At 35.5% G+C, this 13,686-nt stretch overlaps 1 protein-coding gene across 2 annotated transcripts; it reads left to right on the top strand.

Annotated features, from left to right (window-relative positions):
- The first annotated feature begins 7,493 nt into the window (after positions 1–7,493).
- LOC120338281 (uncharacterized) lies at positions 7,494–13,596 on the top strand. 2 transcript variants are annotated; one of them, XM_039406253.2, is made up of 6 exons: positions 7,494–7,895; positions 8,451–8,519; positions 9,501–9,900; positions 10,221–11,782; positions 12,092–12,267; positions 12,573–13,596. In XM_039406253.2, exons 3-6 carry the CDS (start codon positions 9,594–9,596, stop codon positions 12,955–12,957), a joined length of 2,430 nt encoding a protein of 809 aa, XP_039262187.2. In that variant the 5' UTR covers positions 7,494–7,895; positions 8,451–8,519; positions 9,501–9,593; the 3' UTR covers positions 12,958–13,596. The 2 variants fall into 2 exon arrangements, with proteins under 2 accessions (XP_039262187.2, XP_077973445.1); XM_078117319.1 differs by having other exon boundaries at positions 8,451–9,900.
- The last annotated feature ends 90 nt before the right edge of the window (positions 13,597–13,686 follow it).

The following is a 13,686-nucleotide window of genomic DNA, read 5'->3' as shown; positions in this document are numbered from 1 at the left end:
TTTGACGTCATTTGCAAAATTCTGAAAGATTTAACTTAACGAAAATCGACATGTTTTGCAATACCTGCTTTCTATGTCGATTGTATTTTTTGTGAAGATGATAGATTTGTAGCTATCTCTTCTCAATAGAGCACGCGTATAAAATCACATAATGTAAGACTGTTGTGGGTTCTAGAAATTCTTATTATTAATGTGATAAAACGTTTAGCTATCATATGTGATGACTTAAAACATATTCAAAGTAATTTGATACTCCATTTAGGTTCATAGTTTTAGGATTGAAGTCTGCTGATTTACTTTTTGTTGTTTTTATCGATTTTTCCAATGCTTATCATCATTATATTTATATAAACCATGAAATCACATGATTATTTCAAAACATATTAGCACTTGCTCTTGGTCATTGCCTTAGTTCTTTAGAATAGATAATACCAAATAAGCAATTCAAGTTGGATTTTCAATTGCCTAAAATTTATAATTAAATAAGTGAGCAGTCGCAAATGAGCGTATTTTTTACTAATTATGGAGTTATCTTCACAGCCACAGTAACGATTTAAATCGCGACTAACAATTGTACGCGACAAGTTTAGGAGTTGAAAAACAAAACTGTTAATTCTTCAAATCATTTTTAAACTCTTCGGCTTCTGATTTTTAAAAACATAACTTTGACTCAACGGGAAATGGATAAAATAATCCGTCTTGTGTATGATTGAAGTTCGAATTCTGAAACGCTGATGATGATGAAGTTTTGTTCTGTTATTTTATCCATTTTTTAATTTGGGAATCAATTTAGGAAACTTTCTATGAAAAATTTCAAATACCGTCTCCAGGTATTGACTACATATAAAATGAAATTATGACTTTGGAATAGATTTCACACAACTTCACTCTCTTCAGTGAATGCCAGGTTTCGTGCTTCCTGTCTCTTAAAACAAAGGCAGCTACTATCGCAACTATATTAGAGCTTGAAACTACACTTTTTACACTAAAATATATTAGCAATAGTATGGGTTTTCATGTAATGTCACCCAAGCCTATTTTATTATTTATTGCCGTTGTACAATTTCTTCATTTAGAGCAGTAGTTCTCAAACGGTGAGGCGCGCCTCACAATGGAGGCGTAGGGAAATTTTTTAGGGGGCGTAAAATATTTGTTGGATTTGATCTTGCCCGCCTTATTTTGAATATTTAAATTTTAAAACCCTCTATTTATTCCTCTATTTATGTTCCATCCAAGTATTCTCAACGAGTTTTTTGCATGAAACATACTTTCGCCCTACCATCTGTTATTTGTTAGCTGGTTATTTTTGAGGTGGGGCGCACGACTTGACGATATTTAAAAAGGGGGCGCGGCATAAAAAGTTTGAGAACCATTGATTACGCCATCTCTTTATTATTTTGAGACATTTCGTGCATTCTTTTATAAAAACAACATATTAAAAAATATCTGATTTATTTGATTCATAAAACTCGCGTACTTCACAGGCATATTTCTGTCTCTGATTTGACATGAGAGATATATCTTTCAAAAATATTTTGATATTCAATTTATCATTCAGTTCGAGCCGCTTCTGAGTTCATGCAAAAATATATCTGACGAGTATGAAAAGTCTTTTATGCGTATATGTCTCACAACAGGAGTTAATAAACCAGAAATTCATATTTATGTGTATCATATTACTGAAAAATATTCCTAATTAAAATTACAATATATTACATTCAACTCCTTAGACTGCCATCAATGTGCTTTGTTACCATCCCTGATCCCATCGTTCATATTTATGACCTAAAAGTGAAACGAAAAACTTGGCGCAGAGACGAAGAAATCAATGATCAATCATTTTATTGTAGAATTATTGATCTATTAAATCATATTACCGCATGTAGTCTAATTCAGCATTTAAAATCATTATCATTATTACGTCTGTACAATACCACAATTCATTGTTTTTCAATTAAAATTTACTTCTCAATGCATTTCAACTATCGCAGCAATACATCTAATGATTCATGGCTTTGCTTTGTGAAATTATACATATAAACATGTAGCACGATGCATAAATTAAGCGATACGATAAGAAACAACAGGATATCGACGTAAAATGCAAATTTATAAGACAATACAAGACATTGTCACATCACGTCATATACATATTAGGTCATATTCATAGAATCAATGCAAATGTTGCGAAGGTATTATTAGTCACAATATAGATAGTATTTTACAACATATGTGTTCTTTTAATTATATACTGTTGCAAATGGATCTAATACTTCAGATTCGGTCTCTGATGTTTGATCGAAATTTTTTGCGCTGAATTTTGAATTCCGAGAGCTCGTGATTTTTTTCGAATAAGAATTGACATTAACCAGAGGTAGTCCCTACTCCATACCCCTTCATAGATATCCGACGTCCAAGTTAAAGTAGTAGTAAATTTCACTTACATTTTCAATGTCGCGAAATTCACTGCGGGGCGAAAACGTTTTTAACAGACTTAAGTACCAGCCAAGTTACGATTTACGTTAGTACTTACATAAAACATAAGAGGCACGTTTTTTCGCATAAAATTAATCGAGTAATGCTGGGCAAAATATTCGAACAGCAAACTATTAGAATATCTGGTACTGGTAGCATGTGACTTGGACATAGCACGTCAATCGTGCTGAATCAAACGATTGGATTGCACAACGAACTTGCGGATTTCTGACAAAAACACGAGTCTACACGTGGGGAAGGTGGGCCACGGGGCACAGTGGAAAATCAGCTCTCATGCTCGTACTATATCCGGAATCCTGCCTGCGGTTCGGTGTTTGAATCCGTACTTTAGTGAGTTACTACGTCCCCGCAAGCGGGCAACGGCCGGGAAAAGCAACGCAAGCTACGGAGTGAAATTAGTTTTGGGGGGTTGAAACTAAAATTTCACCATTTCATTTTTTTTTACATTAGTCTTTTCAACATGACAAACCACAATATTTTTCAGAGTTCGTCCACTGTAAAATATTCATAACTTTGGCGAGTGGGTGTGCCTTGTTTCCTGTGGGGAACAATGGGCCGGGGTTCACTGGGTACAATTTGACTGTGTTCGATCCATTAAGTGCTTAGAGGCCTAAAAATGCATTATGTTTTGTGTAATATTACAGTATCTGTTGCCCCATGGCCCAATATGGAATATATTCGAGAATCAAAAATTGTTATCAGTTTCAGATTTGAAAAAAGAATTAGCTCAACTTTTTAGGTAATTTTTTGGAAAAATATCTGAAATATTTTAGTTGAACATTTATTTCTGAAGTCCACCGTTCTTTAGATTAGAATTAGATGATAATGCTGATTTTTTGCTTATTTAAAAGGGCATACTTCGTTGAATTTAAGAGAATGCCCCAGGGTCTGTCTGAATGTGCCCCACAAGTGGGGTATAGTGGGACAGTTGACAAACGTTTTTTAAAGCATTTTTGGTGGTAAGATATGTATAGCAAGGGAATTTTTTAGTCGCTGAATAAAAACTACATTTACCCCTTTCGGCATTAGTCCTGCAAAGTGAAATGAATGTGCAGAATAAACGGCTCAAAATATGTGTTCCAATCTTCCCCACTTTCGCGTACGTTAAAATTGAGTATTATACTTGGTGGGTTTTTTTCATCTATTTGTTTCCTGCAACACCATTGCTCCAATAATGAATGATATTATTTTGCACCAATATCGCATGAATTTCACATCTTTTCAGTGGGCCATTCGTGGGTAAAATTCGAATCACCAATACAAATAACAAAAATGTAACATTTCAAAATTTTCCGAGCGGATATATTAATTTGAATATGAAATACCATTAGGTGAATTCTATCAGATTTCAAAGGGTACGCAGTAATAACATTCTGGAGGATTTGAAAATTTTTACGAAGACAAAAGGACAAAAACTAGCATGAATTAATCTGGAAATTGTAGTTGCGAATTCCTTCCTATAATTTTCCTCAGCGAATCGTCGACAGTGATCTCATAATATCTTTCGAGTGCGTCAGTGATGGGAGCACCCTCGCTATGGTTTCCATTGGATTTTATAAGCATGGACTATAAACTGACTTCGTTGAAATTCTGTTGTTTTTGCTTTTATTGCTCCTTCACATAGAGTTTTACAGTTAACGCACGTTGAGTCCGCAAAGATTTTTCCTGGTGTGAAAATTGTCCGCGACCAAAAAAGTTTGGGAAACACTGCTCTCGTCAATATGCAAGCAAATAAAATTGTAAGTAACAATCGGATGACATATGCATGTGAAATGCCACGATCGAACACTTCGTTCACGAGTAATCTCTCGTTGCGAGTCGTATCTAGCATTGGCCGTAGATGAATAACGTTATATCAATCGGTCATGCTCGATCAGAATAAACAAAAAGTATGTTTCGATTAGAACGATGTTGCCGTGAATTATGCAATAATAATGCAGCAACGTTTGGCACGATTTATGTCTTAACTAGTTGCTATGTGACACTCGGATGTTTAGCAGAGATTTCTAAACCAGCCTTCGTTTATGGAGTCATAAATCATGGAGTCAATTATTTATCAGTCACAAACAAGTTTTGTTGATGTCATTTCAAAGCATATGCAGATATTGTAATGTTTGTGATTAAGTTACTTTCACTACATACTTCAAACTATAACACAAAGTGTTCAGTAGGCTTACTTTAGGACTTATAGCAAAAATAATAATAAAAAGGAAAAATCCTAATTTTTTTTACCTGAAGATCCGGAATCGGTTTTTAAATTTGTAATAAAACTTGAGGCCATGAAGGAAAAGGCAAAATTAGAAATTTTGATCAGCTACTTTTTTATTTTATTTAAAAAGAATTTATTTTGTATATTTTTCTTGTTTTCGTGTTTTTTTTTACTTCCAATAGTATATCATTTTGGCTTATAAAATGCTGCCAATATGTGCATTTAGTTGAATCTATAATTGATTCCTTTCAGAACATAAAAAAATATGTTTTGACATATTGATATAGGAAGTAGAACATGCAATGTACAATGCTGAATAATGAATTACACGACAAAATCATCGTTAATCATCGCCGCAAAAACATGAGGTAACTGGTGAACGTGACTCGTTTTCAGCAATGTCGTGTAACGGATGCCTACAATCAAGTAATTTCCTTCGAACCTAGTATTGCACTAAAGGAAATTCATAAATATGACGAAGTTTTTTAGCTAATCAGAAAAGCAAGCCAGATGATAACGCGACTATGTAGATACAAGTACGAAGAATCCTCTTAATCTTATATTGACTGAAATATCTTAAGGACATCATAACTCAGAAATGATTTACAGGAATATTTCGGTAACTATGTCCAAATTTTTAACAGTCTATGGATATGAGACCAATCTGACGTTCGATTTGTTATTCGGCGTTATAATAGGAACAGAATAGTCGAAGAAAAATGTTTAAATGGCAGTGGGAAACTGTAAGAATATAGAAAAGAGAAAAGGGCTTTTTGAAAGCTTCAACGGGTCAATCGTCAATTTTGATACAGCAAAAGTCACACAAATCTGGCGCTGTGCCGGTAATAATTGATAAGTGCATAGTGTGCAATTAACACATAGCTCTTATACAACAGATTCAAAATTAGTAGAAGGCAAGTTAGACAACAATCAATTTTATTTAACCCTCTTTGAGCGAAACAACCTTTCCCTGTGTTCCAACTCTTCCAATTTGCCCTGGCTAATGCTCTTTGCAGCAGTTTGTTGGTTTTAATACATGTTTGGCACACAACATAGTGTTGAGCGCGCAACTGAAATTGAAAAAAATACTAATACGGAAGTTGTAAGCAATTGCAGAAACGGTAAAGCTATAAAATCATATTGTTTAATCTTGAGACTGAGATGTCAGCAGCCCAATGGTGGAATTCAGCCGGTTCGCACCGTTTCTATAGAACCGTCTCACGGAATTTTATGAGATCACCGAACCGGTTAGCATTACTGGTTACTGTCAATGACATTTTGGCAACAGAACTGGCTGAAACAAATGACTTTTGTGATGGAACCGGCTAACAAAAATTCCACCACTGAGTAGGCCTACATGACGGTTGGCACAGGTCTTGGATAATTCGAGTCAACAATATCAGAACAACAGCAAAAAGGGAATTCCTTAGAGCGATAATGCTTGATAGGGGAAAAGATAAAACAATAAGATAATATACGTCCAGAACCTTTTCCAAAAAAGTTGGAAATCGTGTTTGCATTTCAAGGGAATAAGATTGCCGAAATGGAAGCATGGTCTGTACATTTTACTAAATAAAGATGTATGACTTTTTATATATACAATATATTTGAATATACTCATGTATTATGCTTCATAAAAATGCATCTAGTTAGCTCACATTACTCCTCGTACACCTCAAAATCTGGGTTTCAGTGCAAAATTGTACAACGCACGTCGAGTGGAAATGTTACGAGTATTAGGTATCGGATAACAATTAACAATGCATCCACACTTTCCTCGTTTTGATCAATGGATGTGAATGGATGGATGTGTATTTTTACTGCTGAACGCAAGAACAATCTGAGAACGGAAGTGGTACGTACGAACGGGGGGTTCGGGTTTCAGTTTCCTGCCTTTAATCATTGATTTTTTTTCATGTTTATGTTAATCATCCGATTTTCATTGTGCTATATATTATAGGAAAGGGTGAATTCTAAATATAAGCTGCCGAATCTAAATATTTAAATAAAAATATATGCAACTCAGATGATTTGGTTCGATAAGTTGGACAATTTAATTTTTGTACTAATCTTTCTTTCGTAATAATAGCATTGTATTTTTGAATATTTTACTGTATCTGAGATTTTTTTCAAAACAGTTATAATATACAAATAAGCTGATTTGTCAAATTTTGCATAGGTCCAAAAATTTGATTTCATCATCTATTTGTGGCTGTGTGCCTGAAGCGTTCAGTGTCAGGGTAGATATAGACAATTGCAAGGTGATCGGTTATACGTTACTATGCGGTGCCGTTTTGGGGACTAGATATTATAGTTTTGATATCTCACTGTAAATCAGTAGCATCGCATTATAAAAATGTATATTTCGAAACAATCGTTTATAGTATTTTGATATTGGCGTTTGTTAGCTTATATAGGAAGACTCGAAAAATATAAAGCGCCATCTTAAATGATAAACCAACTGCAACGTTGTAGTATATTCATGTGAAGGATGGCTGTTCAATGCTCAGACACGTTTTATAGCAACATGTATTGCCTAATGACAAATACCACGTGTCGTGTTATCACGAGCGAATGACTTCATCTGCACTGTGCAAAATGTTGACAAAAATATAGTGTATTGCATTTTAGTCCACCTCAAGAAAAATATCAATAATAATGGAAGTGAAAAATAGAAAAATGTTTTTGTAAGTTGACCTACTGGGAATAGAATGAGTCATTGTGACGTGTCCCATAGGGGTTGTCAAGCTCAATTATAATATTTATTACGAAATGTAACGTGTCGATTAAATTCACCTATTGTATTTCAATATGAGTTCCTAAGTCTGCAAGGAAATAACGTTACAACACTGACTGACTAAAGGAAAGTTATTAAGTTAGAAATATCCGCTGAATCAGTTCCGTGAGATGACGTTAGACGTAAATGCTGAATTGCACTGTTTAGTGACGCACTATGAAGTTATTAAAAGAGTGTTATTTTTTCCAAGCATAGGGTATAGATGTGGCGTGTATGTCATGCATGGGATATCGATACTCTCAGCTCACTAAAACAGAAGTTAGATTGTCGAGATGTTCCGCTGACTCAATGTAAAAATGGCAAACATGCATACAGAAGAATAGATGATGTTGTAAACTATTGCTTGTCTTAGTCATCTGAACAAGTCGTGTACAAACAAACATCCGTTAATGTGTGAGTTCCTTATATTACGTAAAAAAACGTATTTTTCTGTATTCGCCATGGAGCATTATAGATTATTTGTGCTCTTTAAGTAATGAAAAAGGGGAGAAAAGTTCGAGAAAGTTGACAAGTGCACGTCCGATACAGATAGATAAATAAATAGTTGTCCATGTGAGCTCATAAGGCACTTTATCGTATATATAGATAGAACGCTAAGAATTTTAAATCATTTGGGAAAACATTCATGATTAATGATTTCTAACTAATATTAATCACTGATTCTGAAAACTCGATCCCATTTCGCCGATTTTCTGATTTTAATTTTTAAATATTAACTAAGAATAATTGATTTTCACGTTTATAGAAAATCATAGGATTCAATAGGATATTCAAAGTCGTCGCAGATAGTGTATATCAAACGGATTTCGAGTTTTCTGTGGATATCAAGCATAAGTGTGTCTCTATCTCTATTTGGGTTGAAACAAAATTTATTGTATCGGTCAGACGGTCAAATGATGTCATCAAAAGTCTATAACCTTCGTAGTAGAATTTTTTTTTCTATAACAGACCAAACTGATTCCTCATGAACTGGGAGTCAGACCTCGATATCAAACAGAAGAAGTCCAAAAACGGAATGTAAGATCTTTTCGTGAAGTTACTCGACTTTTCTGGTGTAGTCGAATATATATATATATATATACCGGTATATATTTTTTTGTGAAAATCGTGACATAGGAAATTAGCGTACGACAAAAAACAACTCAATTGTTGTTTAATATTTTGATGTTTGTTTATTTTTTCATATGAACAATGCTGTTCAGTATTTGAATGAAGAAATATTCTCTTTCCTAACTATTTATATATTTATACTTTATATATATATACATAAAATTATTTGCACCACTAGTTAACAGAGCTGATAGTACGCTGGCGTAGCCATTATAACATCAAAGGTTTAAAGTTTAAGATTTGATTCGGTCTATCGGTTAGTCCAACCTGTTCATCCAGATTGTAACATATAGTACGCTACGCCAATTTAATAGGATTTCAAATTCAAATTCCGAAATTTAGTAATTCTCTACATCTGAGTGGGCGCATATAATAATATATATTGTTGTGTGCAAAACAGCTCGACAAATACACTTGTCAGTGATTTGTTGCTGTCTCATATATTTTGAGCTTGCATCAAATATTTGAATATTGAGTTTCCTTGTTTTGTTACAACTTTTCACGATGAATGTATACCACACGTCACGTTTTTAATTTTCACATTATTCAGGATATTCCTCTATTGAAAAATTCCCCTGCCATTGTATTTCTGTTTCAAGACAATGTTCCACTCGCAAATGGTAGCATACCTTTTCCGTATGTTCTACACAGGTTTCGCAGCTCGACTTCTAAATTTACGACCTCCACTTGCGTAGGGCCGGCGGGCCAACAGTGCTTTCAAGGATAGAAGCTATGTCGTAGAGCAAATGATTTTAACACTTCATAAAAATAATGGACCCAATTTACTTGATAAAATACTGTTTACAATTCAACAGCCCGAATCCAATGCTTGAAACGATCCTATGACACTATTCAATATATATGTTTCTTTTTTCTATATTTTTTTAGTTATATCGTGTAATTAATAACGGCGATAGAACTGTCGATTCATGATGAATAAATAGTCTACTCACATAGTCATTTTGAAGAGCTGTCAACAGAATGGATTGCACTGCGCTCTGTTCATTTTTTGTTATACTTGTGTACATTACAACGATAGAGACGAACGCACAACAGGCTCCTATAAGTACTGGATTATACAAAAGGATTTATATCGATGGACTGGATGGATCATGTAAAATATCACTGCCTAATGACAGTGCTGTTATCAGCAAAGCGTCTGTTGAATGTGAGAAAGGTTGGGTTCGAAACGGTACGAATGATTCTGAAAGGTACTCTTTGCCTAGAAGACGAAGATGTAAATTCTACAAAAAGACGTCCTTTGCAGTTTGCTACGACGGTACTAAAGGTAGAGTGGTTTTATGGTTTCTCAGTGAGCTGGATTTAATGTCAAGCAGATAAAATAAAATTTCACTTCGATCATATTACTCAATTCCAAATTTGGCAATAAAATAGGAAAAATATAAATAAGAAAACACAACTCTGATTTTTAGAGGATATATATATTCGTAATTTGGCCTGTCAATATAGAATGTTTTTTATTATTATTATATATATAGCATCTGTATTGATGAAAACAAAAATTGTAATTATATATAGATAAGTGGTATGTTCTTGCAATTGCCGAACTGTATCATTTTAACTAAAATGTTGCTAATGTATTTCCAGGTGAGTTTGGACAACCTACATGTAAAAAATCTGTTATCTCCTATTATATCACTCCAGCCTGCTCCGGGTATTGGCTCAACTGGGAACAATGCGATAAGACTTGCGGAGGCGGACAAAGTGCGCGAGTGAAAATAATCATTCATGATTTAAGAAAATTTGATAAATATCAGATTATCACAGAAGTACGACCTTGCAATACTCGACCATGTCCAGTTTGGACACCGTGGAAGCCAACGATTAAGAATAATACATCCGACTCGTGCGACATAGAAACCTGCACCCGGAAATTAGAAAGGCAGTGTGTATACAATTCAACGGTTGTTCATCCATCTACTTGTGTAGATGAGAAAGAAAACGACACTTCATTATTGTATTTAAATCTTGAAAAAAATGGATCAACTCATTTAGTCACTCCTTGCTTCAAACACGAGTGCGTTAAAGAAACAACAGCTATTGAATCAATGGTGAGTTACACTACACAGAACACCAACGCTTCTGTACATCCTACACCTCTCACCTTGAACGGTACAAATTCATCGTCTATAATGGAACCATTTATGGCGAACACGTCGCTCCCTCCGTGTCCTGTTGTCAATGACAACATGTTGTTGGGCGTGGCTGTTGGCTTTGTTGTGGCTTCGTGCATATTCGCGATAGCTTGTTTTGTTCTCAATCGTGAACTATTTCGAAAAAAAATTATATCTGTATATCATGGTTCCCTTTGTAAAAATAAATCACGGGGCGTAGAACGCTCAGACAGCATAGTAACCGGAAGGAGTGCAGTTGGGAGTATGCATAGCTTACTAAACGAGGAAATACCACTGTCACCTTTGGTACAAGCGTCGCATTCAACACTGCCAACACAAAGAGAAGGGAATGCACGCCCAGAAAACGCTGAAGCACTGTATTGCACAGTTCCAAATAAATTAGATACGTCTTCGGCGCCGAATGCTTATTTCAAAGAATGCCACAATAAAAACAGTTTAGTCGATAATGAATCTACGGATTGTATGGATGCAGCCGCAGCTGGGACCGCCGCGGATCCAGTATATTCTGATATACCCGCTTTCATGCCGTCAGTATCTTTAGCGACCGAACATGATGTGGAAGCTACATATTCAAGTTCTGAATTTAGTAATGAGGAAGACAATATTGGTGCAGACGACTCGGGGAAATTGACTGTTGCTAATCCTTCGAATATCATGGCAGACGCAGCCAAATCTTTCGACTCTGACGAAGGTCGTGACGTTGTAAACACACTTCGTAAATCCATAAAAAGACCAAAATCATCGCGATTAACCGACGACCAAAACGAAGTATTTTTGTCCGAAGATGAACTCTCGAAAGATGAATATGAAAATGAACGAAAATCGGCGTTCAGTACACGTTACTCTAAAATTTTAGCGAAAAAATCTAAATTACGTGGCAAAAAATTTCAAGATAGCAAAGTAGCTACAAATTCGGACTTTCAGTGGATTGAGGGAAGCCGTAGAACACCAACGCAGTCGGAATCATCAATTCAAAGTAATGATAGCAGATTGAACCAGCATATATTAGATAAGGTATGCAAGTGAATTAGATTGGCCCAGAATTTTTTCTTTGTAGCTGGGTTTGCGGATACAAATACGGTGTTAAACTGTTAATTCAAAACCCATTCTGAAATCATATAAAACTAAGTAACACATCTTACATATATATTATGTAAAAAAATAATTGGGGAAATCTCGCTTCGAGGTGCATTGCGTTTTAGTCATTCGTTCCATCTGTGCAAAGCTCTGAACTATCAAATGGTCATTTTGAATTTTCTAACCCTGGTGTATAAGAATATATATAAATCTTGCTAATTTTACTTCCCATATTGCACGTTTTAGTCGCGGGAAAACTCACAAGGACATAATAAATGGCCGTGTCGTCTGTCATCGGGCACAAGCAGTGTGAAGTCATTCAACGTGGACGTGACAACATCAGGGTACAATTCTGCCCTTACAGCGTCACCATCAGAAGATCGCTTCGTCTGGTCCAAGCGAGGTTCATTGGAACGACAAAGGTCATTTTTGGTGTTCCTTTTTACACTCATATGTTTTACTTTCGGTGGTTTTTATCGATTCAATTCATTTTACAATCAGCCGTTTCAGCATTTTCTAAAAGTATGTCGTAGTCATGGAAGCAAGAGTGTAGTTATTCAACAAAATAAGCCAATAGTTCAGTTTGACAAGGGCTTTTCTACGAAGCACTGATTCACGAATTGAGACAATAACTTTTATGGGAAGACGTAAATAACCCTAGCATAGTGTATTATGTGCCTACCTTTACATAGTTTATATAACAATATTTGTAACTGTTTCATTTCAGGTTATCAAATGCATCGGATGCATGCGGTCGATGGAAAGCACACAATACTAGTAACGGTTTTTGCAATGAAGCTATCCATAGTGACCAAACCAAGAATTCAGCCCTCGAGGCTCCAAACATATCAAGTACACTGTGTAACCCAAAACATCCACACCCGATGGGATTTTGCAAATGCCATTCATTGGATGAAAAATCGAACTTTTTGTCGCGGCGGCATGTGCTTGGTACCCACATCCATACCATGCCAGGTAAATCCGGCAACGGCTGCCATACTAGACGAATGGTAGAGATGGAAGATATTTACAGTTCGCCTATTGATGCAAAAGAAGTCAAAGATCCCATCTACGTACAATACGATGTTCCATTCGACGCTTTACCAAGTTAAGATTTGATTTTTTATACATAAAGCACATCGTGATTTTATTAAATACACCAATACTTTTTAATATGGGATGTGGTTATTTATATTAGGACAACAGCAAAGACAGTCAGACTTGCAGTCATTCGTGAGTGTGTAAAGTGAATGTAAGTTATAAAAACGTACGTAATAAAAATAGACCGCATGGAATTCAAAGTTTGGGAATCATCCGCTGGCGTCAGGAATGCCATTGTTTTTAGCAGGGGTATTGCAGCAGCTTCGACTATTTTTGTCACACAGGATAGGATTTATGCTGGGGAGAAAATTGTAGTTAAGAAACAATTCGGGTAAAGGAATCGATAGCTAACCAATTAATTGTTACATTCAAATGAACTTGGATGAAGCCACAATCGACCAGTGAACCACCCCGCGATGAGAAGTCCAACAATCAATCATAAAATAAATCGTTCACATCATCGCTCAATCACGCGATTCGAACTCTCGAATGAGGAGTAAAAATTAATACCTCAGAGCAAAGGTGGCCAACCTGATCCCAGTGACGAATTTAATAGATTAGGACTAAGATTATTATGTTACATAAAACATTACTCAATACCCCTGAAAGAGGTACCCGACATGGACTGGTAACCGGAGGAGAGCCCGTGTTTCGACATATGGTGAAGCTGTCTCTCTTAAGCTCCCCCCCCCCCCCCCCCCCAAAAAAAAAAATTAATATGTAAACCCTATTGATTTCTG

Source organism: Styela clava, chromosome 10 (genome assembly GCF_964204865.1).
Source record: "Styela clava chromosome 10, kaStyClav1.hap1.2, whole genome shotgun sequence".
NCBI classification, from domain to species: domain Eukaryota; kingdom Metazoa; phylum Chordata; class Ascidiacea; order Stolidobranchia; family Styelidae; genus Styela; species Styela clava.
Note: the sequence above shows the minus strand (reverse complement) of the source record. Positions and strands in the feature narration are given on the sequence as shown.